This window comes from Sander vitreus, chromosome 17 (assembly GCF_031162955.1).
Source record: "Sander vitreus isolate 19-12246 chromosome 17, sanVit1, whole genome shotgun sequence".
NCBI lineage: Eukaryota > Metazoa > Chordata > Actinopteri > Perciformes > Percidae > Sander > Sander vitreus.
The window spans coordinates 3,835,524-3,862,435 of record NC_135871.1 but is presented as its reverse complement, the minus strand read 5'-3'; the positions used below and the strand labels follow the sequence as shown (position 1 = coordinate 3,862,435).

At 40.4% G+C, this 26,912-nt stretch overlaps 1 protein-coding gene across 1 annotated transcript in view; it reads left to right on the top strand.

The window, feature by feature from the left end:
• The window catches only part of rims1a (regulating synaptic membrane exocytosis 1a), a 154,411-nt gene that overhangs the window by 85,618 nt on the left and 41,881 nt on the right, over window positions 1–26,912 (top strand). Inside the window, exons 7-15 of the mRNA XM_078273541.1 lie at window positions 9,698–9,738; window positions 10,849–10,962; window positions 11,529–11,628; window positions 14,535–14,658; window positions 17,494–17,511; window positions 19,763–19,809; window positions 22,547–22,662; window positions 22,756–22,886; window positions 25,500–25,671. Coding sequence (XP_078129667.1) covers window positions 9,698–9,738; window positions 10,849–10,962; window positions 11,529–11,628; window positions 14,535–14,658; window positions 17,494–17,511; window positions 19,763–19,809; window positions 22,547–22,662; window positions 22,756–22,886; window positions 25,500–25,671 — 863 coding nt within the window. The remainder of the gene's footprint in view (window positions 1–9,697; window positions 9,739–10,848; window positions 10,963–11,528; window positions 11,629–14,534; window positions 14,659–17,493; window positions 17,512–19,762; window positions 19,810–22,546; window positions 22,663–22,755; window positions 22,887–25,499; window positions 25,672–26,912) is intronic.

Here is a 26,912-nt window from a genome sequence, read left to right as displayed (position 1 = left end):
GTAGAAGTACCTTAAACCTGCATTCTATCTAATTTCCAGCAGGGGGTGACTCCACTGGTTGCAAAAATAAGTCTAAAGTTGGGAAAATGACCCTACTTCTCACTTGATTTATTACCTGAGCAAACATTTTAATGAGTTCACGGTGTCAATCGCTACTTTTAAGTCTTCTTCAATACAGCATAATGTTTATTTGTAAATCATGGTCCCATTTATTTTAAAATAGACAATAAAGCAGGGGATGCTTAAAGGCAGCTACACACAGAGCCGACGGCCAACCGTTGGAAGAAAAGGCAGTTGTACTGATCAGCCTCCCCGAGTTGGTCAAAAAAGTGCCTCGGAACACACCGAAGCGACGACACGTAATACGTCTCCACAACAGCAGGCGGCGCTAATCTGTATTGTCGCCCAAAAAATGAAACCCGGCTGCTGATTGGACGAACGCGTTACCTGGGTCTGGCTGCTGCTTCCGGATTTTTCAACCGGCCATTAATGGCGACTCATTCGGTATATCACCGAAACGTGTTTCTGAAAACATTTTAAGCGAGAAATAGGCCATGCAGTTGCTGAATCTGTCTTCATTTCAGATCGACAAAGGTCAGTTTAAAAGATTTTCGTCAGATTTTGAGAGGCTTGGTCACGGTCATCCCGCTTGCCATTTCCGGGTGAGTCCCGACTGCCCTGTCTCCGACTGAGCATGTCAGGTCGGCCAAAATAAAGGCCGACAGCTCCTCCAACGGACGACGGCACGGAACACACCGAACAGACTCGAGTCACTGACCTTGCCAGACTGTCCAACGGCCGATTATGGGCCCGGTGTGTAACTGCCTTTAGGGCATGGCTACACGCCGACCTGTTAATCATGATAGAGGCTTAGCAATGCTAACCATGGCACTGTGTACATTAGAATAGCCCTTGACTTGTTTTTTTGGATGTTGTCCACGTTTTCGAGTTAAACTTTTACACTCTCACTGTGTGTTTTCACTGCATCAAAGTTGATCGGAACATTTTGGTCGCCTAAAAATGTCTTCTCCTGCATTTGGTAGTACCTTGCCAACCAAGTTAGCTAGGTAGTGCTAGCGTTAGCTGGTAACTTAAGGGAAAGTCTGCAGATTTTCTCTGTACTGCCGTACATGGCGTCAGTAACCGTAGGTCCGCTGTTACTGCTGGTAAAACTCCGCCGGATGAAAATCGATTTCCTAGTAACCAAAAAGGCTCAGGATTCTGCAAATGTTGGTATAATATGAAAATGGCTGGTGGATTTAAGACAAAAAATAATAATGTATTGAATGAATTAAATTTGAACATATGTGTCAGTGGCTTGTTGATCTTTACATTGTTAATTTCCTAACCTGGCCTGGGACACACATTTATACGGTTTGATAAAGTACTGACTTTAACTTATCATTAACTTACAATAACGAGCGCAGCCTCAAACCTCAATTTAGGTCATCGTGTCGTCTCATCTCCTTTTTTCCTGCATCCACCGTGTGTGTTGTTTGTGTGTGTGTCTGTGTGTGTGTTTGTGTGTGTGCGCGCGTCAGTCGCGGGGGGAACGGAGCTGCAGCCCCGCCCGCTGCAGATAGCCGACAGGATTGAAACGGCAGCGAGTGAAAAATCGTCACAGCGTACATTGATGGTAAAATGTGTACAGGTTGGCAGGACGGTCTGAAATGTTTTGCACGGTCTTTCGCTGTACGTTTTGTTGGTAATTTGAGATGTTCGAGTCACATACGTCTCGTCTTCATATCACAAACAAGGAAATGATCAACCCGTTCTCACTCCTGATTGGTCATTGGCTCTCAGAGTGCACGTGGGACTGCTGGGATTGGTTGAATTCGCGTGAATTGGCGCGATCGCGACATCGCGAAATCCTGGAGGGACTGTCTATGGTGTAAATACTCAACAGACTCAAAACCTGTCTAACAGTTACAATGCAGTATGGAATTTGGACACGGCTATGAGTTTACAGAAGACAAGTTGCCATTCATAGCGACGCTCTTATGTCATATCTGACACAGGGGAGGAAGTAAACAAACATATAGGTTACTCTGTTTGCTTCATGTGGAAGCATTTTGTATGCATCGGTGGACCATTCACCTCCTCCTGATGAGGCACTAAATGCACACCATGCTGACACTGTTGGCTAATGCTAAGCTACATACAGACATATCATTGCAGATGTGCACTGACACATTTTAACTGTTACCTGTCTTGATTTTTTATTTGGTTTAATTCCTCAAGGCACCCAGCCAGGAGCAAGGTGTCTCATACAACTACACTGTGAAAATGAGCCTGATAAGGTCATTAGAATGACTGATATAAAAAAACCTGCATCTTACTAACATAGAATTTACAGTTCTTGTGTATGAGGTATGAGGCACTGCACTTTTGTGTATGTGTATATGTGTGTGTGTGTGTGTGTGTGTGTGTGTGTGTGTGTGTGTGTGTGTGTGTGTGTGTTTAAACACTCCCACTCTGCTCCCACTGTAACACTGTATCATGGGAGGTGAATGTAAGTAGTGGACAGAGCTGTTTAGTCTCAGTGTGCCTTCTTCATTCAGACTTGAATCTGCAGACGCTGCTCTACTTAAACTCTCTGCGTTCAGTGATCAGAACAGGTAAGATTGCTCTGATACCGGCTGATTTGGGGAAAAACTGCTTGCTCGGGCTTGCAGTTCTTGAAGGTTATTACACACCAAGCTACTTGAAAACATTAGCACCTTAAATACTTTCTAAATGCTGTCATCTGGTTGTGTTTGCAGAAACATTGCACCTCCTGCAACATTTTCTAACTTGTGTGTACAGTGCGTGCAGCGGGTCGTAGCCGGCAGTCTGAATGTCAAAGTGAGCCGCTGCACACTGCATACCAGCGTGCATGTTAAAGAGTGTGTGCAAGCCCATGTGTGTGTATCCCAACGCTTTCCTATGTGTCATATTGTATTGTTTTCAGATTAGCCCTGAGGGGGGCGGGGGGGCAATCCCACACTAAGCGTACATGTGTGTGCATGTTAGTGTGTCTGTGATGGGGCAGTTTGACCCCGGTTGATCCCAGTGTTGCCCGTGTGGGGCCTCACATAGCCAACTATTTCCCCAAGCCCGAGTACACGCTACTGTCATGTCCAAGCTGGGTTATGTCACTTTACTACTAACCATTCCAAGGCACTGTGGCTCACTGCTATGTATCCAACTGTGCTAAAAAAAAAAAAAAAAAAATCAGTCAAAGGGTGGAGTAATATTCTAGTATTGTTTAATTCTAGACATGGTACTAGGATAGCACTACTGAAGGTTTGCTTGGTCAGTGGCTCTCAGAGTCACATTATACTGACGTAAAGTCTGGGAAAACTCTGGTTATTGGTCAAATTTGCAGAAAGGTTGCGGTGATTGGTCAAAATTGCGAGTCGCACCAAACGGTGGTTGGTTGAATTTGCGTGAATTGGCGCGATCGCGACATCGCGAAATCCTGGAGGGACTGAATAGGCCCAAAACATCACATACTGTATATGATTATTGTGACAGAGCCTGGGACTCCAGGTTAATAAGATTCTGACTGAGTAGCAAGATGTGAATTCAATTGTGATTCTGTGAGAATTCACAGATCCAGTTTCTCTTTTTTAATCTTCCCCTTAACGTAACGGCCATCAAGCCGCAATGATTTGCCGCGAATGAATGCCGCCAAATCTGTCGAGTCGCCTTGTAGTGGTGCGTCAAGTGCAACATACATTTCCATCCAATTAGATTGAATTTGGTATTGATGACGTGAAAAATAATAACGGTAACTCGACTGAATTTATTTGAAACTAAAGTAACGAGCCAATTTTGTAAAATGTAAGGAGTAGAAAGTACCGATATTCGTGTTAAAAATGTAAGGAGTAAAAGTAAAAAGTCGGCACAAAAATAAATAGTAAAGTAAAATAAAAATATCTGGAAAATCTACTTTTTTAACTGTATTTTTTATTTAACCTTTATTTAACCAGGTAGGCCGTTGAGAACAGGTTCTCATTTACAACGGCGACCTGGCCAAGAAAAGCATAAGCGTACAAAGACAACATACAGTTTCACATTCAACATAGTACAAGAAAACAAAATACAATAGGCTACAAAGGTACAGATTCAGTCCAGTTCAAGCAGGCACAAAGTGAGGTGTAAGTAAGTCGATGGATATGTGAAAGTGGTATGGTGATAACACAATATACATGAAATAAACAATCTATAACATTGCTGAGATGTAGTGAAGAGTCAGAATACAGTTAGTGCAAAATTAAATTGTTAATGTGTAAATAAATTAAATTCTGCTGCTGTGTTAGCAAAGCATGGTCAAGTTTGTGAAAGGACTGCCAGGTAAACGTAAAGCAGACAGGCCCTGCAGAAAAAGTTCGGGAACCGGTGTGTTACAGTAACAAACTTTCGATACATTACTTGTCTGGTCTAAAAAATGTCAGAAAATGGTGGAAAATGTCGATCAGTGTTTCCCAAAGCCTATATCCTTGACGTTCCACTTCCGGGATCACTCCGTTGCCAACGGAAATTCCGTCACATTTCACTAATTTAGGCCGGATATCCGTTGCCTTGGGCTTTCTTTGTGTTGGCATTTTAAATTCAGATGGATTTATGAGGACTATGGTTAAAGCGTAACTCGCGCCAAAATGCAACCTAGGGTCTTTTTGTGAATGTACCCGAGTCAAACTTTCATTTAAAAGCATATTTAGGACGGAATCGCCACTTTTAAGATTTACCGTATTTTCGTTTTTCGGTCAAATGGCCTTTTGAATGGGAGTCCTAAGGGCACTTTTATGCTAGCCTCAAAATAGCTATTTTTAAACCACTAAGAAGGCTCCACACAACATGAAACTTTGCTCGAAGTATCACCAGGGGCTCTACACATGAACGCAAGCATTGACAACATTGTTTGTGTACACAGTTTACTAAGAAGAAAGGTTTTGAGCAACTCACGTTAGCAGTTGTTGTTTACGCTATCTGCCATTTTCCCAGTCAAAAATAGGCGATCTCCAAATGCGAATGAACGGACTCCATAGGAGGAAATGTCATTCCTATATGAGGCTCCTTTTTTCAACCACAAGGTCAATGTTGTGTTTCACTAACGACAAAACAACGAATTATCCGTGCATTTATATGGAACTAAGCTTTAGGAGCTTTCCATCTTTACTCTCCTCCCTCGACTATTTTTGACTGGCTCGATAGACGGCGACCGGAAGAACAACAGCTACAGTGAGTTGCTCAAAACCTTTCTTTTTAGTAAACTCTGTGTAACGAAAGTCTGACTCGGGTACATTCACAAAAAGACCCTAGGTTGCATTTTGGCGAGAGTGACGCTTTAACTGCTCCTCAGATCTCTGCTGGGTAAATCCAGACAGCTAGCTAGACTATCTGTCCAATCTGAGTTTTCTGTTGCACGACTAAAACAGCTTTTGAACGTACACACGTTCCTCCAAAACAAGTTCCTTCCCGAGGCTAGTGTTTTTCTCCCATCCCAGAACTCAAAGATATTCAGTTTACTGTCACAGAGGAGTGAAAAAATATTCACATTTAAGAAGCTGGAATCAGAAAATGTTAATGATTTTTTTCATATAAAATGACCAAAACCGATTAATCAATTATCAAAATAGGCGATTGATTTAATAGTTGACAACTAATCGATTAATCTTTGCAGCTCTAAAAATGAGCATACATTATTTTTCTAACATTTAGCACTTTATTACAGTATTTGCCACTTTCATCAATAATGTGTGTTCTGGTGGCTGTGGCTCAGAGGTAGAGTGGGTCAGTCCTCAAGATTGGCGGTTTGATCCCCGGCTCCTCCGGCCACATGTCAGAGTGTCCTTGAGCAAGACACTGAACCCCAAGTTGCTTCCCAGACGCTGTATGTCTCTGTCCACTGCTCCTAATGCTTAGCATAGGTTAAATGCAGAGAATTTCACTAATAATAATAATAATGCATTTTGTTTATATAGCGCTTTAAAAGGTACTCAAAGGGACTTATAAAAATAGCAACATCAGTATAAAAACATCACTAACAACTAGAGATGAATATGAAAAAGGTGCTGCAAAACATTATAGTAACAAGATAGAAATAAATGGTCGTCAGTTGGTTACAGGCTAAAGGCCGCTTTAAACAGATTTTGGGCGTTTTGAGTGCGGTTTTCAGTCACTTAGCAAGTGATGTGGAAAGTCTGAGGTGTTTGGGGAGAGAGTTCCAGAAGGAGGGGGCGGCGCCGGAGAAGTTCAGTGCGTGGGGCGGGTGAGAGTAGGGATGGGTGTCGAGACCCGGTTCTATTAAGGACCCTGTTCCAAATTTCTCAAAACCCAAAAATCAATAAGGTCTGAGCTTATCGATACTGCTATCGAGCCTAGTGGATCATATAATGTTATCTTTAAAAATAGATACGTGCGCGAACCGGAAAAATTATTTATGAGCACAGTGTGTGCGTAAAGACCATAGGTAAAGGTAAAGTATGTGACAATTAATACAATTTCTTCTTCTGATGAGAAAGAGGGTGCACACAGCCAGGATGGCTAGCCCATCCATTGGGCTAGAGTGATGTCAATCTGAAAGCTGTGATTTCCATTGGATCAGAGTACTGTCACTTGGCTGCCTGTTCTGCCAACATATCCCAGCCCTTGTCACATGACCAATTAATGTTTTCATGATGACTATCCAAAATTCTGTTACCATGGAACCATGGAACCCCCCGACTGATTATTGGTCCCCCCTTGTGCCACCCCACTTAAAAAATCCTGGAATCGCCCCTGCACGCAGCACCAGCCAGGAACCAGACCAGTCTCTGTGACATTGATCAAGTGGAGGTTTAGGATGAGAGTGTTCTGTCAGGCCAGGTTTTAAACACACCGGCGTGGCAGCGAGACACTGCTTCCTTTTTTAGCTCGAGACTGAGACCAGGTCAGCTCGGAGATGTGCTTGCTGGCAGCCGAGAAGCACCCAGGCATGTAAATCATTGTAAGATCAGTGCAGGAAAATACACACACACGCACACACACACACACACACACACACACTCAAATATGCAGTCAGTCACAGTACAGTAGATCCTATTATGATCTGCGCAAGTATCCTCCTACACACAAACACACGCTACTACCTCAACTCATTCTTTGATAGAGGAAAGAAGGAAAAAGCACAGCACAACGATGATAACACATCATAAAACATGCACCTTTCACTTTGGAATTCCTTATCCCAGAGTTTGTCAACCTTTTCTGGCTCATGAACCTTTTTATAGGCCCCCAAGTTCTTAAACAATTACTAAATAAACTTCTTTCCATCATAGATTTGCTATTTTTAGAAATCCACCACTAATATACAATTCCTACTTCATGTTATAAGCCAATAACTGACCCCCCTTAGTTACTGTTGATACAGTTTTGGAGGTTGATTAACCTCTCGCAGTTTGTATGACTTTTTAATGTAACTGATGTGTTTAGCAAAAGTAATGCTAACACAGATACTGCTGGCTGGGCTTGGAGAGTAAACGTCCCCCAATCCAATAAAGAGCAGGACAGAGACGCTAACATTAGCCTAAAAACACCCAGGGCAGGTTTCCATAAAAAATACTACACAGTGAGTGTGCTAATTAAAAAACACGTTTGCATAACCACACAAACTGATGTAGTAAATGTTTTGCTCCTTGCCCTCAGAGGTAGCACAAGGTTACTACTCTAAGAAGTAAGCTAGCTAGTTAGACATGCTAACGTTTGTAGCTTTAGGTTGAGCAGGCAAGGCAAGCACTTTTTAATCTGTTCCCTACACATTTCCTCTTCCGTTTTTTGGTTTTGGAAAGGCTAGAGAAAGAAAGCGTACATACATACATACAAAATGTATGTATGTTGAATGAACATACATTTTATCAAAAATGTATCAAACTATTATGAATGTATTAGTTTTTAAAATCTCATACAACCCTTATCTTCAAATCTACAAGTCACTCTGGTGGTCCTGACTCCATAGTGACTTTGATAGCCTTTCTTCTTCATTCAGGTCCTTGTAAGTCTAGAAACACAATAAGACACACTCACCAACATGGCCCACCCACTGCACAAAATCACGTTCACACTCAAGTTCTGAAACGGAGAACTCAGTTGTCTATCGTCAGAGCATTTGCTTTAAGATTACATAATGTCACTATAAGTTGTCACAACTCATTAACCTCATAGCCTCCTGGCTCGTAGGAACACTTGGCTCTGTTTTACTCTGTGTCATAACAGTGTCGTCGGGATCCTGCACACATTTCGACAGCGCCCCTCGGCCCATGTGTACACAGCATTGACAGTATAACACAGAGGAGCCTGTGTTTTAGGCCTACAGCAGGAGACGGGCCTGAACCATTGAAAATATGTTTGTCTAATATATTGTCTAAAATATTCCACTGAACTTGACAAAAATGCACCTGTTCCAACTTCATGTTGAGAACTCCCTGAAAGACAGTTAATACTGAAAAAAACCCAGTGGAGAAAATTATTGTTAAATTGTGTTTGCATACATACAGTACAGTTTACTCTGGCTTTGCCATTACTAACAAGCACCTGAATGAATTGAAGTGAAACTGTGCCATCTACCAAAATATAGGATTTTATTTAGAAATCTTTAGCAAAACAATCCACTTAAAGTCCCCCTACCAGCTTTTTCTGAAGCTTTCAGCTGTATTACACTGTCCTCATTAGCGAATGGATCTTGCTCAGTTGTCCCAGAGATGGATCTGTTGATATTGCATAGCACTTTTAGGAGTTGTAGCAGTGTACATCGAATGATGAGGACTGTATAATATGGTTGACAGCTTCGGAAAAAGTTTGTAATTAAGTGGACCTTGACTTCTTTTTGACGCCTTTTTCGTCACTTCAGACGCTGACAGCCACTGTCCAAACGTCCGTTATTTTACGAGTTCGGAGTGAGAACGGGTTGGGCAGACACATCAGTAAATGTAATAAAAAGTTAAAAAAAAGAAAAGTTAATTAATCTTTAAAAAAAAATTATTTTATCTTTATCTTCACAAAGTTTTTTTTCTAACTGATTAAAATTAAATTGAATGCAAATATATTTACTCAAGTTATAACAACTTTTTGAAATTGATCAGTTATTTAAACATGATCAAAGTCTATGGTTCCTCCCGTGGCACACTCCAGCCTCTGTATTTATAAGAGGTGAAAAAAGCATAATTGAATACAGAAAATAATACAAAGGAAAAATATTCAATTTGACTTCATTTAATTTATAGTGTCAAATCATAACAGACGCTATCTCAGGACACTTGCTTCATAATGATCATCAACATACGGTTATACCCCTGGTATAATTCCACAACATTTAATCTGCAAAATATCTGGGAGGGATATCAAGCATTTTACAAGGCTTAGCTGTCCTTTGGTATCATCACTGCCTCAGCGGACCACTTTGCCACTGCGGTGATACATTTCTAATTCTAGCCCAAGCCTAAAAATTCAATAAACTTAACCCTCTCCACTGTATACAAATACCTTCCAAATTTGGCTGAGCTGTGTATGAGAGGACTCACGCTGGTATGTGCTGTGTATACATTTTCTGCTTTATGCGTGTGTGTGTGTGTGTGTGTGTGTGTGTGTGTGGGTGTGTGTGTGTTATAGGGATATGCAGGAGGTTATCGTCTCTGCTTCATCCACAGTATCTGAGCCGGTCTCTTTTCTCTTGTAGGTGACTGGGAGTGCTACCCCCATGACCCCACTGTATGGCATGTAAGTCATGTTTTTATTATTATTTTGTATCTAATGTTATTCATATTCAGCTTGAACGTTTTCAGATCATTAAGTGGACCCAGATTGCGCCAAGAGTGCCATTGGCGCTGTAAAAGTGCCTCATTGTCATGGTGCACATTTCTTAACCAATGAGTCCTGTTTTTTTCATTGAATGTAGTGATTGTAGCTATCACTGCCTTTGCTAATCACCCAGTTGTTTTTTTTCTTCCATTTATTCCAAAGACTCCATTAATAGGGTAGGGTCTTCAACATTTTTTAAGCCAAGGACCCCTTAACTGAGAGAGAGACGGAACAGGGACCCCCTGCTACATATTGTATAAAAGAAGTTTTATATTAAACTGGGCCCACAATAATGTGTGGGCGACCCGAAGCCTTTATACCTACCTTTTTAGTGCATAGAATACTAAGCTATTAAAATATTTGTTGGCATGACTTTTTTTCACAAATAGGCTAATTTATATTTGCTAATAATATGTTGGATTCATGTTAAGACATTTTAACATTTGAAAAGACTTTCAAAAACAATTTTGTGTACTGTTGTGTTATATCAGTGGGTCTTAGTGGGCAGCAAACTTTAGGTAAGTGATGCCTAGTAAAACGCTGCAAACTGTTGCGACCCTCAGAGGGAACATGAATTAAATTCAGATGTAAATAAACCCAGAGTGTGTAGACACCCAGACATGTAGGCAGCAGTGCTTAGCACTTCTGCCTCACAGCAAGTTGGCACTGCTGAGTTCGTTCCTGCAGTGCCGTGGGTTTCCTCCAGGTGCTCCGGTTTCCTCCCACCATAAAGACATGCATGCTAGGCACTGTAACTAGGACTACATTTGAAAATTATCCGACTGGCTAACACTTACAGAAATGTTGATTAATGTGCATTGTCCTAATCAAATAAATACCTCTTAAATGTAGTTAGCCACATTAATAATGAAATTGAAACATAAAATACAGAGTATCATCACATTCAAAACTGTTAATATTTCTCCAGTAATCGCTGATTTTGTAGTCCTGTGTATATATTGGCGTATATATGTCCTCCCAGTGTCAGTGTGTGCATCTGTGCGTATCTCTTGTTGTCTCCTGTTGCAGCATCCTGTAACCTGGCAGCCGTCCAAGGAGGGAGACCATCTGATTGGAAGAATCACCCTCAGCAAACGGAGTGCCACCATGCCTAAAGAAGCCGGAGCACTGCTGGGGTTAAAGGTCACACACACACACACACACACACACACACACACACACACACACACACACACACACACACACACACACACACACACACACACACACACACACACCAGGGTACCCGCGGGGTCTTAAAATGTCTCCTTGACAAAGGTCTCATTTGTATTGTCCTTTCATAAGATTAACTAACTCCTTCATTGTTTCGTCACAAAGCATGTATGTAGTGAGTACTACTATAACATGTTGTATCAAGTACTTGGTAAACAATTATTTTTATAGCCTAAAGCCCTTTCTTCCTTCTTCTTCTTCTTCTTCATTATACCCTACATACTTTTGGCAGTATGTTTATGAAGTTGGTATTACCTTTCATTCTAAATGGTATTAAAAAGGTCTTAAAATGTCTTAAATTTAACTTCTGGAAACCTGGGGATAGCTTGCACACACACACACACACACACACACACACACACACACACACACACACACGGAGTGTTGCTTATTTATGGTTTGTGTTATAATTATTATAACGGTATTCATATATATACAGTATGATGGATATGACACTAATTTCTCTCTGTCTCTAGGTGGTGGGAGGCAGAATAACAGAGTCAGGGAGATTAGGTGCCTTCATCACTAAAGTCAAGAAGGGAAGCCTGGCTGACGTGGTGGGACATCTCAGAGCAGGTAATATAAACCGTGACGTGTGTTTGAAGGTCTTGACAAAGACTGACAAAGTCATTATGATCCAAAGATAAGGCCTTTAAAATTAGAAATCAGAAAAGGATTTATTGCCAAGCAAGTACCACTTATGAGGATTTTGTCTTGGTTGTTGGTGCATACATAAACATATTAAACATTAATATAAAATAAACAAACAATAAATGCAGGAACAAATAACACAGATATATAACGATTTAACTAGTGCTGTCAGTTAAACGGCGTTATTAACGGCGTTAACGCAAACCCATTTTACCGTTCTTTTTGGCCTAGCAAACTTTGTAGTTTTTTTCACATGCTGTTGCAACAACTAGTAACGTTAGAAAAACTACAACACCACACAGGATCTAGCTAGACCGGAAACAAAATAAGAGGCATGCCGCACACGCTTGTTTGGGCTTGCGAGCCGTCCAAAGAGTAGTACATACCTGTAAACTAGTCGCTTTCGGCGAAAATCGCCGTTTTGAATGGGAATATGTCAACCACGTGAATCGTGTAGATCCGAAGAGATTTTATTTGGGGTTGGGGATCCGAGACCCAGTGCTAATACGGCACCGGTGCCTTAACAACCGTTATCTACCAGACCGAATAGCAACGCGGATTTCAGTGCCTTATTTAGGTTCCACTTAAATGCCTGCGCTTCTCTCTGATGCTCCGAAAACGGAGCATCAGCTAACCGCTAGTTAATACTACACTTAGCAGCAGGTAACGTTAGCCTACCGTTAGCTAGCAGCTGGAGTAAACACGGTTAAAATGCTGACAGCTAAACGGTGTAAAGTTTGACTGTATTTCACTGGAGAGGCTTATAACCAAGGGGGTAAGCTTCTCCTCGGAACGCGTAGCTCCTATGGCGCCATTTTGATGCTAACAAGCCATCACCTCCCGTTAGCATTCCATTGACTCCCATTCATTTTGACGTCACTTTGACAGCGAATAACTTTACATCTGAAGCGTTTAAAGACTCTATTTGTCCATTGTTTATTTCTAAAGAAACACGACAATGTATAAAAGGCTTTATTACCTTGTATCTCACGTTATGGCTCCGTAGCAGATGTTTTTGTAAAAATAGGCTAACGATTGTGTCATAACCACGCGACTTACTGTTGCACAGTAGAGAAATTACCGTACAGTACAGGAGACGCTCGCAGGCAGTTTCGACTTACATTAGCTGTTTAAGTTTAATTACTAATGTTAACTAGCATTTTAGTTAGCAATAATTAGCCTGTGCCTATGTTATCTCCTTACATATACCTACGCTCTGCGTCTCTGCAAGATTCAGAATGACTGAAATTTCTCTTGGCACAGCTACCAGAAGACTTCAAACAGGTTGCTCACGTCACATTTACGTCGTCTCTCTCAGTTGGAGGCTGCGCAGTAACGCTCAGCCATCACCGGAAAAGTGCTTCTAATATCCTTCACTGGTCTCCGTCCAGAGTAACGGGATCTGTTGGTCCAGTTTATATATGTCAATGCTTCTAACACCAGACTGTAGCTGCCGTTGTCTGAAAAACACAGACTCAGCCTCGCCTCGCCAGCCTCGTGCTGCATTCATAGTTATTATAAAATACCCTTTTCCCATCCAGTGGTTGTTTTCGCCGTTTTGTGCTCCTTTTTTTTTTGTTACATTACCTTTTTATTGTTTTATATTTTTGAACATACAGAACAGACAAATACAATTGAACAAGGTGCTCCTTTTTTAAATATATATATATAAAAAGCTTTCGGTTCAGGCACCGTTTTAAAAGTATGGTATCATGTTGATAAGAGCATTAAAGTGAGAAAAAATAATCGGACAAAAAAATCAAGGGACCAATGAGCCAAACTGTTGCACTAGGTCACATGACCCCCCCCCCCAATGTTTTTATTTTTCTATTAACTCTAATCTTGCTATTTTATTTCAATTGTCTTTATTAAATGTCCACTTGTTGTTGTTTTTTTATTTGTATGTAAAGCGTCTTTGAGGAGCGCTATATCAGTTTTATGTATTCATTTTATTATTATTATTATTATTACCATGAGCACATTTTGACTCCATCCCACACACTGTCCTGCTGCCCCAAATACTCACTAGCAAACCAAATGTGTATCTATCCGCGGCTAAAAATAGTCCCCAATAAATGCACGATTCCCTCCTGTTTGAGTAACATTAGCTAAAAACCACAGTGCCCAGCTGTTTTAGGAAAATTACTAAGCCTTTTTAAGAATTAAATGATATATTTGTGACCTGCTTTTAAAAATGCATCTCTTCAATTGCCATGAATGGGTTGGGGGCTGGGTAGGAAAGCTGGAAAATATTGAGAAGCGGACTAACACATTGTGGGGTTTGGTCTTTTTATGGGTTTTGTTGACAAAACGAAGAATATAATAAAGCTGAATTATACCTAAATTTGTCTGATACCCTGACTCATACCCAGCCCTCATGTCCAACTTGGTGAATATTCTTACACTAATATAATATTCAAAAATAATTCTACAGTACATTCCTATTGTGTTTTATAATTGTTTTTCTATAAAAAACATGTTTGTTCTGTGTGAATAGGATTTAGATTGTGGGTTATTTATAATGTGATAGTTACTGAAACTGTTAATTTGATCTCTTGTTTATGGGAAGTGTGTGTGTGTGTGTGTGTGTGTGTGTGTGTACGTGTGTACATGCATGTGTATGTATGTAGGCATGGATAAGTGTATTGCATATTGATTTGATTTTACATATATTCTTGTAATGGAACATCTGTGATGTAATGTGTATAATTTTTGTGTCTAGTGTGGCCCCCAGGAAGAGTAGCTGACTGCTTCGGCATCAGCTAATGGCGATCCTTTTAATAAACAATAAACAATGTCACAAACAATTACAAATACACGTCCAATTCCAGGGGATGAAGTTTTGCAGTGGAACGGGAAGCTGTTACCGGGGGCGACCATGAAGGAAGTTTACAACATCATCCTGGAATCTCAAGCTGAGCCTCAAGTGGAGCTGGTGGTATCCAGGCCTATTGGGTAAGTCAGGAATACAACACACCCTATACACCTGTCAGTGTCATATTTTGATAATGTGTGAAACATGTCTACATGTCATGGCTGTAGTCAAGTCCACTTTTGTCGAGTCCAAGACAAGTCCGAGACCAGGACTTGTCGGGTCCAAGTCAAGACCGAGTCCAAAGAGATTCAAGTCCAAGTGAAGACCAAGACAGAAAAAAATGAATCCTCTTGAAGACCACTTATCTACCTGTTCATAATTTATGTGATGCAAGAGAAAGTATATCTTCTATTTAAAAATAATAATGCAAGTGCAGAGCACAACTCTGTAGGATCAAATTAGGCCATATTATTTATAACAAGTATAACAATTTCACTTAAGTCACATGAGTCTTTTTATTCTGGTGTAACAAGAACATTCTTGAATGCCGACGGAAAATGTAACAAATTACAAGCCACAAAGGTGTCACTAAAAACCTGAACGGAGGCAAGGTCTTTAAATTGTACTGACCAATTTTGAAGTCGATCGGGTTAAATCTGTAGGATGGTATGTTAAATTAGTCGGCAAATGGTCAAAATCATCCCTAGTTTGCACATCTTAATATAGGCAAGGCAAGGCAAGGCAGCTTTATTTGTATAGCACATTTTGGCAATTCAAAGTGCTTTACATGAAAACAGATTAAAAAATTAAAAACAGATAAAATCCGAGAAAAAAAAGTTACAGTGCAGTATAAGAAATTAAACATTGAAGAGCAGTTAAAACAGTTAAATATATAAAAGCAGATAAAATAGGATTATTTCTCTTTATATGCTTATATAGATTGTTATACAGTGTCAACAATGCAGCTTCGGTATAAGAAATGAAGAGTTATTTAAAGAAAGGCAACATCAAAAAGCTAGGTCTTCAGCCTTGATTTAAAAGAACTGAGAGTTGCAGCAGACCTGCAGTTTTCTGGGAGTTTGTTCCAGATATGTGGAGCATAACAACTAAACGCTGCTTCCTCCTGTTTAGTTCTGACTCTGGGGACAACAAGCAGACCTGTCCCAGACAACCTGAGAGGTCTGGGTGGTTCATAGTGTAGTAGCAGATCAGAAATGTATATAGCTATATATAGCTAATATAGCTGACATCCTGTTGGGTTTAGGGTACGGCTTCGAGAGGCTTTTTTGTAAGCCTGGACATGATACATATGCATACCAAATCTCATAGGTCTAGGTGAAACGCACTACAGGGGCTACTTCTTTGAAATTTTGTAGGGGGCTATTGAGCCAATTTACCATAATCAAGCTTGAGACCCGCGTGGATCACTTCAGGCCCGGACCAACATCATGTATAAAATATTTGGGGCTGATTGGACAATGTATGTTTGAGTTAAAACAACTTTTGGTATTAGGGCAACCAATACGCGCTTCATTAATGGTTTTGTTTTGAAGGAGGAAGTATATAGCGTATAGTGCTGGACTCGTTCGAGACCAACTAGAATATTTGGCGAGTCCAATGGCTGAGTCCGAGACAAGTCCGAGTCAAAATACCAATGAGTCCAAGACAAGTCTGAGACAATAGAAAAAAACGCCTCGAGTCCGGACTTGAGTCTTTGAGTCTGGACCCAAATACTACAGCCCTGCTACATGTTGCTTTTAATTTAACTCTTATTTACCCAGGCAGTGTTGACTGACACTCAGAGTTGGCTAACCTCAGATAAGAGAGGAGACTGGGACATGTATTTGTATTCTGACCACGACTGTGTGACTGCATTCAAAATATTAAAAAATAGCCTGCCATTACCTATTGCAGGGGTTGCCAAGTTTTTGAACGGAGGATTTCTATTTTGTCCCCCTTTAAAAAAGCACTTGCGTTTATTTCTAGGATGATATAAGGTAAATTATTACTGACTAAATAAAATAGCTCCATAAAAGACAAGAAGTGGCTGCATGGGATATTTTTTGTTTTTTTGGTTGTTGCCTTGTAAAAATTCAACCAAGCCAGTCATGGAGTGCAATAGTAATAGGCCTGCAGTTTGCAAGTGACTGGATCAAAAGAATGCATCCTATTTAGGCATGAGCATCATAAAATGTATTTTTCTGATAATGTTTAACATCGTATGCTCTCTCTAGAATGACTATAGTCTGTAAAGGAAAATTTAGCAATCCCAATTTTGGTTATAAATTGCTTTTGAGAAATGCTGTGGATGTAGTATTTATTTTTTACTATAATATATACTTATTAAAACTAATTTTATTTAAATTGAATGACATAGACCCATTCATTTGAAGTCTATGTTGGATTGTATTAGGGACATATTTTAATATTGTATGGTGACGGGAAATATCTGTATACGGTATGCAGATTAACAGCCTCATACCTTAACTGATACACTTCTCTTGAGCCAGTGCTGTCTTAATTGATCTCTGGCTATCATTGTTTTAAATGTCTTGAACAATTACAGTAGTATATTTATTGCTATTGATAATCATTTGTTAAAATGCATTCAGTTTTTTTTTTTTAGTAGGTTTAAACTACTGTAGAATAATGTGTGTGAAGTTCTGAGGATCAACGTGCTCGGATCAATGATGCATTTAGTGAGTTGGCATGTGTGAGACATTTGGAAACTAAGTTTATTTAAAGTATTAAAATGAAGAGGCACAGTTTTATTGATAAGGGCTTGTTTTTAATACTGAGACACATTCAAATTATCTTACTTACCTCAATAGCAGTATCAGTCATTATGTATCTTGCAAAAAAGAAAGTAAAATACTCACTGTTTCTTTAAGCTCTTACAGCCTTTTAATTTAACCTTTGCTCTTTGATGGGGAAAATAGTTGAATGTATCAATTTCTCTCCAAACACACACGAAGGGTGTATAGAAAATATCAGTAAGTAATCTGCCCTTTCATTAGGACCCTTTAATCCTCTCACGCTTATGGAAACAATTTTGGTTTTGCTGGTGCCATTTTGCATCCCTGAATGAACTGAACTGAATCCTATTTAGGGGAGATGCCAATTGATGTAAATATTGGCTTTTGTGAAAATAGCTGCAGTTTGTCATCTCCAATTAAATTAAACTGAAAGTTCACTTGAAGGGATGCAAAATGGCCTATGGGAAATGTCCATCAACGTAGCATTGCTTTTGCAAGCCTTCTAAACTGTTTGTGCAGCATCTGGAATCCCTCTTTTTCAGTCTTAGGATCCCAAAGTGAAATCCAGCACTTACAGTGTCAAATAAGAAATGCTTATTTCTTTTTACTCTTAATCCCTTGGTTTGAAAGTTGGGACATTGGGATTCATAAAGCAAGTTATATGTTTTTTTTGGTTTTTTTTTGTCATTTACATATCTTCATTTTTTTGATTTTGGAATGGGCTCCAAGGCAACCTAGGCCATGAAACACTTATCAGTTTAATATCTGTATTTAAAATCTAAAGTTCAAATGTAAAAACAGTTCAACATTTTGGGAGATATACTCATTTTCTTTCTTTCCGATGAATTGAGATGATGGATATCTCATGTTTTTATGTAAATTACAGCACTAAAGCTAGGAGGCCAACCACCGTGCTGCTTCCAGTCTTTATGCTAAGCTAGGCTAACCACGCCCTGACTCCAACTCTCTACGTAATGCACAGATATGAAAGCGGTATCTATCTTCTCTCAGAAAGAAAGTGAATTGAGCTTAATTTATGGTTCTGTGGTGAATCTACGCCGCAGGTACAAACGTAGGTACATCGACCCTATGCCGTACCCTACACAAATGTAACTACACATGGATTTGTGAGGACTATGGTTAAACTGCTCCTCAGATCTCTGCAGGGTAAATCCAGACAGCTAGTTAGACTATCTGTCCAGTCTGAGTTTTCTGTTGCACGACTAAAACAACTTTTGAACGTACACGTTCCACCAAAACAAGTTCCTTCCCGAGGCTAATTTGCAGAGGCACCGTTGCTCCGTCCGGGACTTGGCGCCGGTCAAGACAATTGTGATTGGTTTAAAGAAATGCAAATAAACCAGAGCCAGTTTCTCCCATCCCGGAATGCTGTGTGGACTAGCCAGACCCTCCTCCGCAGCGCTGTGAAAGAAGGTCTGGCAATGCGCGACTACATTTCCTCCTACTTATTTCCAGGTTGACCTTCTCCGTGAACAACATAAACTCGAGGAGAGGGTTAACTTTTCCTGTCACAGCTTTACGACCGTGGTCAGAAAGCACAGGGGAGACACTTTGTTCCTCCGTATCCGCCGCCAGAGTCGGTACTCACTCCTAAGCTAATGCCCGTCACTCTCTCACTTGCTCTACCACACTCCCCACACATACACACATAGAGACTCTGCTATTGTCTTAAAGAGATAATGCTAGATCAATGCAGACACACCATCACGCACAAGTATAAATCCTCACAACGCTGTAGGCCACTTACGTAGGCTACGGCGTAGCCTTGCGTAGAGCCTACGTTTAACCATGAAGCCTTAAGTGTACATTACCAAATGTTGAACTATTACTTTTAAAGAAAATTGTATGGAATATTATTTTGTTGCCTCACGGGTGACTAAAGAATTGAAAATACTGCCTCCACAACACAAACACAAACTACTAAACAAACACTGTAAAAAAAAAAAAAAACTGAACTTGCTACTCCACTTTTTAGATTTTAAATATAAAGTGAGAAATTACACTGATAAGTGTTACACAGATTACCATGCTTTCTTTACATTACATGAAGCTGGTGCAATGGACTCTGGTGTTTCCCATTTGGATCCTTAGTTGTAGTGGTGGTGTTGGACAAGAAAAAATGGCGATGTGGGCAGAATTGAGCTACTGTTTCCCATTTATTATTATTTCAAATGATCATTGGCCATAAAAAATGTCTGAATGAGTCTGGAAAACACTGCAGGCATGAGAAGAACTTGGCTCTACTCCCATTTTCCCTTTGCTTCTCCATGTTTGTTTTTTAACCACCTGACATTTGAATCTCCAAATACTTGTAATTACAGTGCTACTTTCTGATTCTTTCCACTGAACTACTACTACATTTATATGCATGTATGCCTGTGCATCAAGAAGACTACTAACTTTGTTTAATCCAGATCAGATGCCGGTATTAGAGTGACTGATACGGCCTTTTCTGCTTCACTTCCAGTGATATCCCAAGAATCCCCGACACGTCCCACCCTCCATTAGAATCTAGTAGGTATCGCCTGAGGGATGTTGCAACATCTCTGTATTGTATGTCTGTATAGACTGTTGGTCTCTATTTCTGTCTGGCTGATTATCTGTCTTATACTGTACATACAGTTTTCTTACATTTTTGTACAGCATGTGGTTTGTTCAGGTTCAGACATAAACATAATCTTTGGATAATTGACATGTTTACTGCTTAAAACTGCTTCGATTAGTTTTGATTGTATGTTAAGCTCCTGTCATGAATGAATTTCAAATGTATCTTTAAATATACAGTATGTTCCGCATTTGATTTCTTTTTGAGAAAAAGCAAATATGTCCGTGTGTTAACCATGGTGCTGGAGCAGGGAGGTTAGCTTAGCATTAAGACTGGAAATGGGGGGGGAACAGATAGCCTGGCTCAGTCCAAAGTTAAAAAGTAACTATTAAGACCTCTGAAGTAGGGCTAGGCGATGTGGAGAAAATCCAATATCACAATATTTTTGATGAAATACCTCGATAACGATATTGCGACGATATGTAGGATTGAGAATTGGTGCTTTCTCAAAATATTGACACAATGACATTTGTGATAAATAATCATCAGTAATGTGGCTATATTGACTAAGTGGGTAAAGGCAAATAATAGAACTGCAAGAACAATCTGGAAAGTTCCAAAATCACTTTACTGTAATGTAGCCTCTAAAACCAGGAGAGGACAACACTTGTCATATTATGATATTGCGATATCCAAAATCTTAGGCGATATCTAGTCTGATATCATGATAGCGATTCATATTGATATATTGCACAGCCCTACACTGAAGTACTAATGAATACATATCTCATTTGTACAATCCGCACACAAACAGAAATGTAAAACCACTTAGGGTGACTTCCCGAAGTCCTGTTGTCACAGTGAGGTTGCCAGGTTATTTGTGCCATTGTGCCCAAACAGAACCTAAAATAAAAGCCTGTGCTCAACAATTGTATGTGGCAACAACTGGTGTTGGTTAAGAAATAATTATAGTGTGTTAACTCCTCGTAAAACCACTAATTGGAATTTTTACATTTCTGTTCATGTGCAGATTAAATATTTCAGATACAACTGGTGAATTAGTGAATTTAAGAGATACTAGTAGGCAGTGGTGGAATGTACATTTACTCAAGCACCGTACTTAAGTACAAATGATGAGGTACTTGTAATTTACTTGAGTCTTTTCTTTTCATGCCACTTTCTACTTCTACTCCACTACATTTCAGAGAGAAATATTGTAGTTTTTACTCCACTACATTCATCTGACAGCTTTAGTTACTAGTTACTTTACAAATTAAGATTTTTGCACACAAAACACGTGGTTTATAAAAAACTATGTTTTATTATAAATGAAACTACTCAACAATATACAGGCCTACAATGATACAAACACTAAGTTGGATCGTTTCCAGATTCTAAAATGTGAGGACTTTTCTGCATTGAGTACTTTTACTTTGAATACCTTAAGTACATTTTCCTGATGATACTTGCATATTTTTACTTAAGTAACATTTTCAATGCAGGACTTTTACTTGTAACAGAGTATTTCTACAGTGGTATTAGTACTTTTACTTAAGTAAAGGATCTGAATACTTCTTCTACCACTGCTGGTAGGTGTAGTTTTTAACTTTGGAGCTAGTCTTACTGCAGTATGTATGCTAAGCTAGGCTAATCGCTTCCCAGTTCCATCAATGTTCTCATCTAACTTTCAGAATGAAAGGTTCACGGCGTCCATGAAGAGTACTTTGCTAACACTGTACCGTATGTGTATGACAGGGCTCCAACGCATTCACCTCTCAAAATGACGGACTAAATCAGCACACATATTTCCCCTCCTTTGTAGCTAATCATCACACACACAATAAGTCACTGTGTTTACATTCCCCTCTAAAGTTACAAATTGACATGTAATTCTTCATGACTTTAATCAAAAAAACTTTAGTTTTCCGGAGTAGCCAGCAGATATTCGGGCCAAGACTTCCTCCTTCCGTGCACTGGGTCCGATTAGCAACTTGAGACGCAAGTCGAGAGACAACGTTTCTATAAACAGCATGTGAATGCAGATAAATTAACAGCTAATATGAGCAAAGCAATCGTCAGCTGATTGGGTTCCCGAGATTGCATTTTGGCCGTTGCGTTCCGCCTCCATAGGACTGTTTACCTGCAGGCAACCAAAGCCCGCTTGACGTGATTGGTCAATACTACTATTAAAACTACAAACGGACAATCATCACAAGCACAAAAAGTCACTGTGTATTCATTCCCCTCTAAAGTAACAGTTGACAATGTCATTATTCATGACTTTAACCAGTAAACTGCCAACACTGCAGGAAATCCATCATGTCTTATGTCTATGATGTATGTCAAGAGTGAGGAAATGGGTTTCTGCATTACTCAGTAGTTTAAACGATAATTGATTTAGGACCATTAAATAAGGCATATGATGTAGTTCTAAACAAAAGCCTATTGGACTCAAAGTAGGACAGAAGCTTAGTAATTTGTCATCCTGACAGGTTAGCTGCGGAGTGGTCTGTGCTCTTTTTATGTGAAGGAATAGATGCTGGATATTACATAGATATGAACTCACTGACCAGATTAGGTTTTCAGTCTTTACAAACTAACTTTTCTCACTTTTTTCCCCCTTGTCTAGGTTTGACTTTTTTTTGTCATAAATGGAGCTGACATTCTCTTCTTGGGGTTTCAAATCATACCATATTGTATTCCTAGCAGGTTCCAGTTCTTTTGAGTCCCAGAAGATGGAGAGACCGTCCTTAAATGTCCTGTCTCCCTCCAGTCCAGGGATGCTCCGAGACGCTCCACAGTTAATGCCAGGGCAACTCTCAGTGAGTGTGTGCACGTTGAGTGTGTTGGGCTGTTGATGTGTGAAAAAGAAGACCAAGCATCATCATTTGTTTGTGTGTGTTTTCAACCCCCAGGTGAAGCTGTGGTATGACAAAGTGGGTCATCAGCTAATAGTCAACGTGATGCAGGCAGCAGAGCTTCCTCTTCGGCCTGACGGGCGGCCCAGGAGCCCCTACGTCAAAATGTACTTCCTCCCTGACCGCAGGTATGTCGCCACTTCACAGAGAGTCCTAGTGATCAAAATAGATTTAGGACAATAGACTACTTTTCAACATTGCATTAAAATGCAGTCTAGGTGGTGAGTTTAGATGAACCAGAACCACACAAGAATCATTAATATAATGCAAATTCAAAACTACTTAGAGCAGTTACACACCGGGCCGATGATCGGCCGTTGGACAGTCTGCTGAGGTCAGTGACTCGAGTCTGTTCGGTGTGTTCCATGCCGTCGTGCGTTGGAGGAGCTGTCGGCCTTTATTTTGACCGACCTGACATGCTCAGTCAGAGACAGGGCAGTCGGGACTCACCCGGAAATGACAAGCGGGATGAGCGTGACTAAGCCTCTCAAAATCTGCCGAAAATCTTTTAAACTGACCTTTGTCGATCTGAAATGAAGACAGATTCAGCAACTGGCCTGGCCTATTTCTCGCTTAAAATGTTTTCAGAAACACTTTTCGGTGAACTATTTTACTACAATATGAGATCGTAATCTGAATGAGTCGCCAGTAATGGCCGTTCGAAAAATCCAAAATCCGGAAGCAGCAGCCAGACCCATGTGACGCGTTCGTCCAATCAGCTGCCGGTTTTTATATTTTTTGGGCGACAATACAGATTAGCGCCGCCTACTGTTGTGGAGACGTATTACGTCTCGTCGCTTTGGTGTGTTCCAAGGCACTTTTTTGACCAACTCGGGGAGACTGATCAGTCCAACTGCCTTTTCTGCCAACGGTCGGCCGTCTGGTTGGTGTGTAACTGCCTTTAAACGCACCATCTTTGACATCACCATCAGGTTCCTGAAGCCTGGATTTAAAGCCTGCTGCCATATTTTTCAGTTGATTGGAGCCATTTAATCCCAATTTGGGGAAACAGGAATAAGCCAAGTTGGGACAATCAATTAGCAAACGCAGGCATAACAGATTGAGTGTCCTCCCATAGGCAGAAATCGTGGGGGGTTGGGGGGGTCAGGAACATAGATATGGACAGGACCCACCCCATCTGAGGGTTGTCCCCCCCCCAAAAAAAATTATTAAAAAACATGCTATGTATTGTAAACAATGTAATAATATCTAATTAAAATAATTGTGTAAGGAGTAAAACAATACAAACGGGGGCAAAAATTGCATTTTAAGTTTAAAAACATCTTGAGCCCCCCCCCCTTCCTTGGCTCACAGTGGTTTGGTCCACTGCCTGCTACCCACCAGTGGTGTGCGATACTGCAAAATTTGGTATCGATCAGATACCAAGTCAATACAGAGCCAGTATCACCGATACGATACTGTGTCATTTTAATTAATTATAAAGTAGTCATGACAAAAAAATTATGATTTTTCCATGAATCCTCTTTGTTAGCGATTATAACGTTACCTAGCTTGTTTAATAGCTTGTTGTATAGTAAGTTAGCTAACTTGTTGATTCCACCCAACATGCTTTCACCGGTTACAGAAAATGAAATGCTGGCTAGCTAGTTAGCTAGCTTGCTTGCTAGGGGGTTGAGTTCTCAGTTCAGCATCATCTATATTAGAGAAATGAATCACTTCATCTGATGTTTAAAGTGAATAAAATAGTCTCGCCAGCCTACTTTCTGGAGTTCCACAACTACACATATCCTCTACAACTGTACAATTTTGGCTGCATCAATTGTGTCCCCTTCAAAAATTGCTCTTGAGAAAGTTCCTGTTTATTGTCCCCCCCAACTGTTATATGAAATGTACGCCCATGGGTCCTCCTTAAAGGCAGGGTTGGTAATGTTGAAAAGCTAGCAAGATTTGAAAGTAGCATCTCCTCGGCGCTCCGTCTAACCTCTCCCCCGGCCCTCGGGGCTCCGCCCACAAACAGACATGCACGATTACCGCTGCGTCAGAGCAGAGCAGAGAAAGGGCCGCAATTTCACTTCATGTCTCATTCACCGGTAAGCAAACACCTAATATTATAATACCAAATGTTTAAAACAAACATGACTACTGTTAGCAATGCGGCAGCGTATGTGCAGCGGGCCAGGGAGGCATTTCATTGGTTCCTTCCAAGCGGACAGTGAGGCGTTTTTACAGGATTACAGCAGCTACAGATGACGGATCTTTTTCGCTAATTTTTCAGAGCCTGTAAGTTAATTATTGCTGTTGGGGTGTAAAGACAATTTCAAACTATGAATCAAAAAGTGTATATTGGAAATAGTTACCAACCCTGCCTTTAAGCCATGCTATCTACTTAAAAAACTCAGAACCCATTGGCTATCAGTCTGACAACAGTATAGCCTCTGTGGCTAATACGGCCAATATTTCTGGGTTTTCCGGAGTATCCAGCAGATATTCAGGCCAAGACTTCCTCCTCCGTGCTCTGGGTCCGATTAGCAAGTTGAGATGCAAGTTGAGGGACAGCGTTTCTATAAACAGCATGTGATAAATCAAAAGCTAAATAATCGTCAGTCGATTGGGTTCCCGAGATTGCATTTCAGGCAATGTGTACCGCCTCCACACGGACTGTTTACCTGAATGCAACCAAAGCCCGCTCAAATGTTTTTTTGTTGGACAAACAATAAATGTGAGTCCACTGAAAAGGAAACTGGGTTGGCTGAGTATCTGTATTTATTTTTTTTGTACAGTGACAAGAGCAAACGAAGGACAAAAACTATGAAGAAGACCTGTGAGCCCAAGTGGAACCAGACGTTCGTCTACTCTCATGTCCATCGCAGGGATTTCCGCAACCACATGCTGGAGCTGACTATATGGGACCAACCCAGGTCACCGGAAGAGGACAGCACCTTTATGGGAGAGGTACCACACACACACACACACACACACACACACACACACACACACACACACATTTCTTGCACACTATTTCTCTTAGACCAGGGGTCTTCAAGGTTTTTTAGGCCAAGGACCCCTTAGCTGAAACAGAGATGGAGCTGGGACCCCCTACTACATATTGTATAAAACTGAGCTGCATATTAAACAGGGTGGATGATTGGATATTCATACATTATGTATACATCATGTTTAATGTCAAACATGCATGTGAAAAGGCACAGTGAATCCTTGCTTAACTACAGTATATCTGTGGATGGCTACCATAGTGGCTATACCTTACCTATAGTAAGCATTATCAATGTAAATTTAAAAAAACAAAAACAAACTTTTAACAACTTAGCAAACAATAATGTGCCGGCCCCCCTGGGGTAATATGAGAACCCCCTAAGTATTGCGGACCCCCTGTTGAAGATCTTTGTCTTAGACTTCAGAGAAAGGGAGCATGAAGAATGCAAGTGACAGAGTCCAATTGGTCGGTTAAGACAGAAGACAAACATTTCTCTCATTTAAGGTGGTTTATTATAGATGGACTAATAATAGAACTTGTATACAAGGAATAAAACAAAAAGAGTACATGACACACACATCGATGTGGACCACCCTACTTCACCCTGGGGCTCCGTAGAATGGCCCTGATTCCCTAAATCAGACAGTTAATATACTATTCTACTCGGCCATAGTCTTCTCCCATTGTTTGGCTGGGGCTAGGTCCTTTTGGCCCCCGGTGCCGCTCAGGCGTGTCCACACCTCTTAGCGCTCTCCTGGTCCAATGGTTCTTCAGTTGCTCCCACAGGGAGGAGCATAAGTCATGCAACTCTTCTATGACTTCTCACATGACCACACTCATAACAGTTGTTTCACAACCTGTCTCTCATCCTGTCTCGAGGTATTTTGTACTTTTCCACTGTCCCATACTGATGTAACCTGTCAATACCAGCTCATCATGTGTTAATAGTAAGGGTAATGATCTAATCAAGCTTACACACATTTTGCAAAGAGAACCATTGTTTATCTACTCAAGCATACTCACATATTGCACAGAGCGCCATTGATTATCTACTCAAGCATACTCACACACATTTGACATGAGCACAGTTACACTTTTCCTTACCTACACCCACATTTCCTAAAAACATGTAACTTCTTAGTAATGTCATTACCATATTAAGACACTTTAGCATGTTCATTTTAATGATTTCCTCACA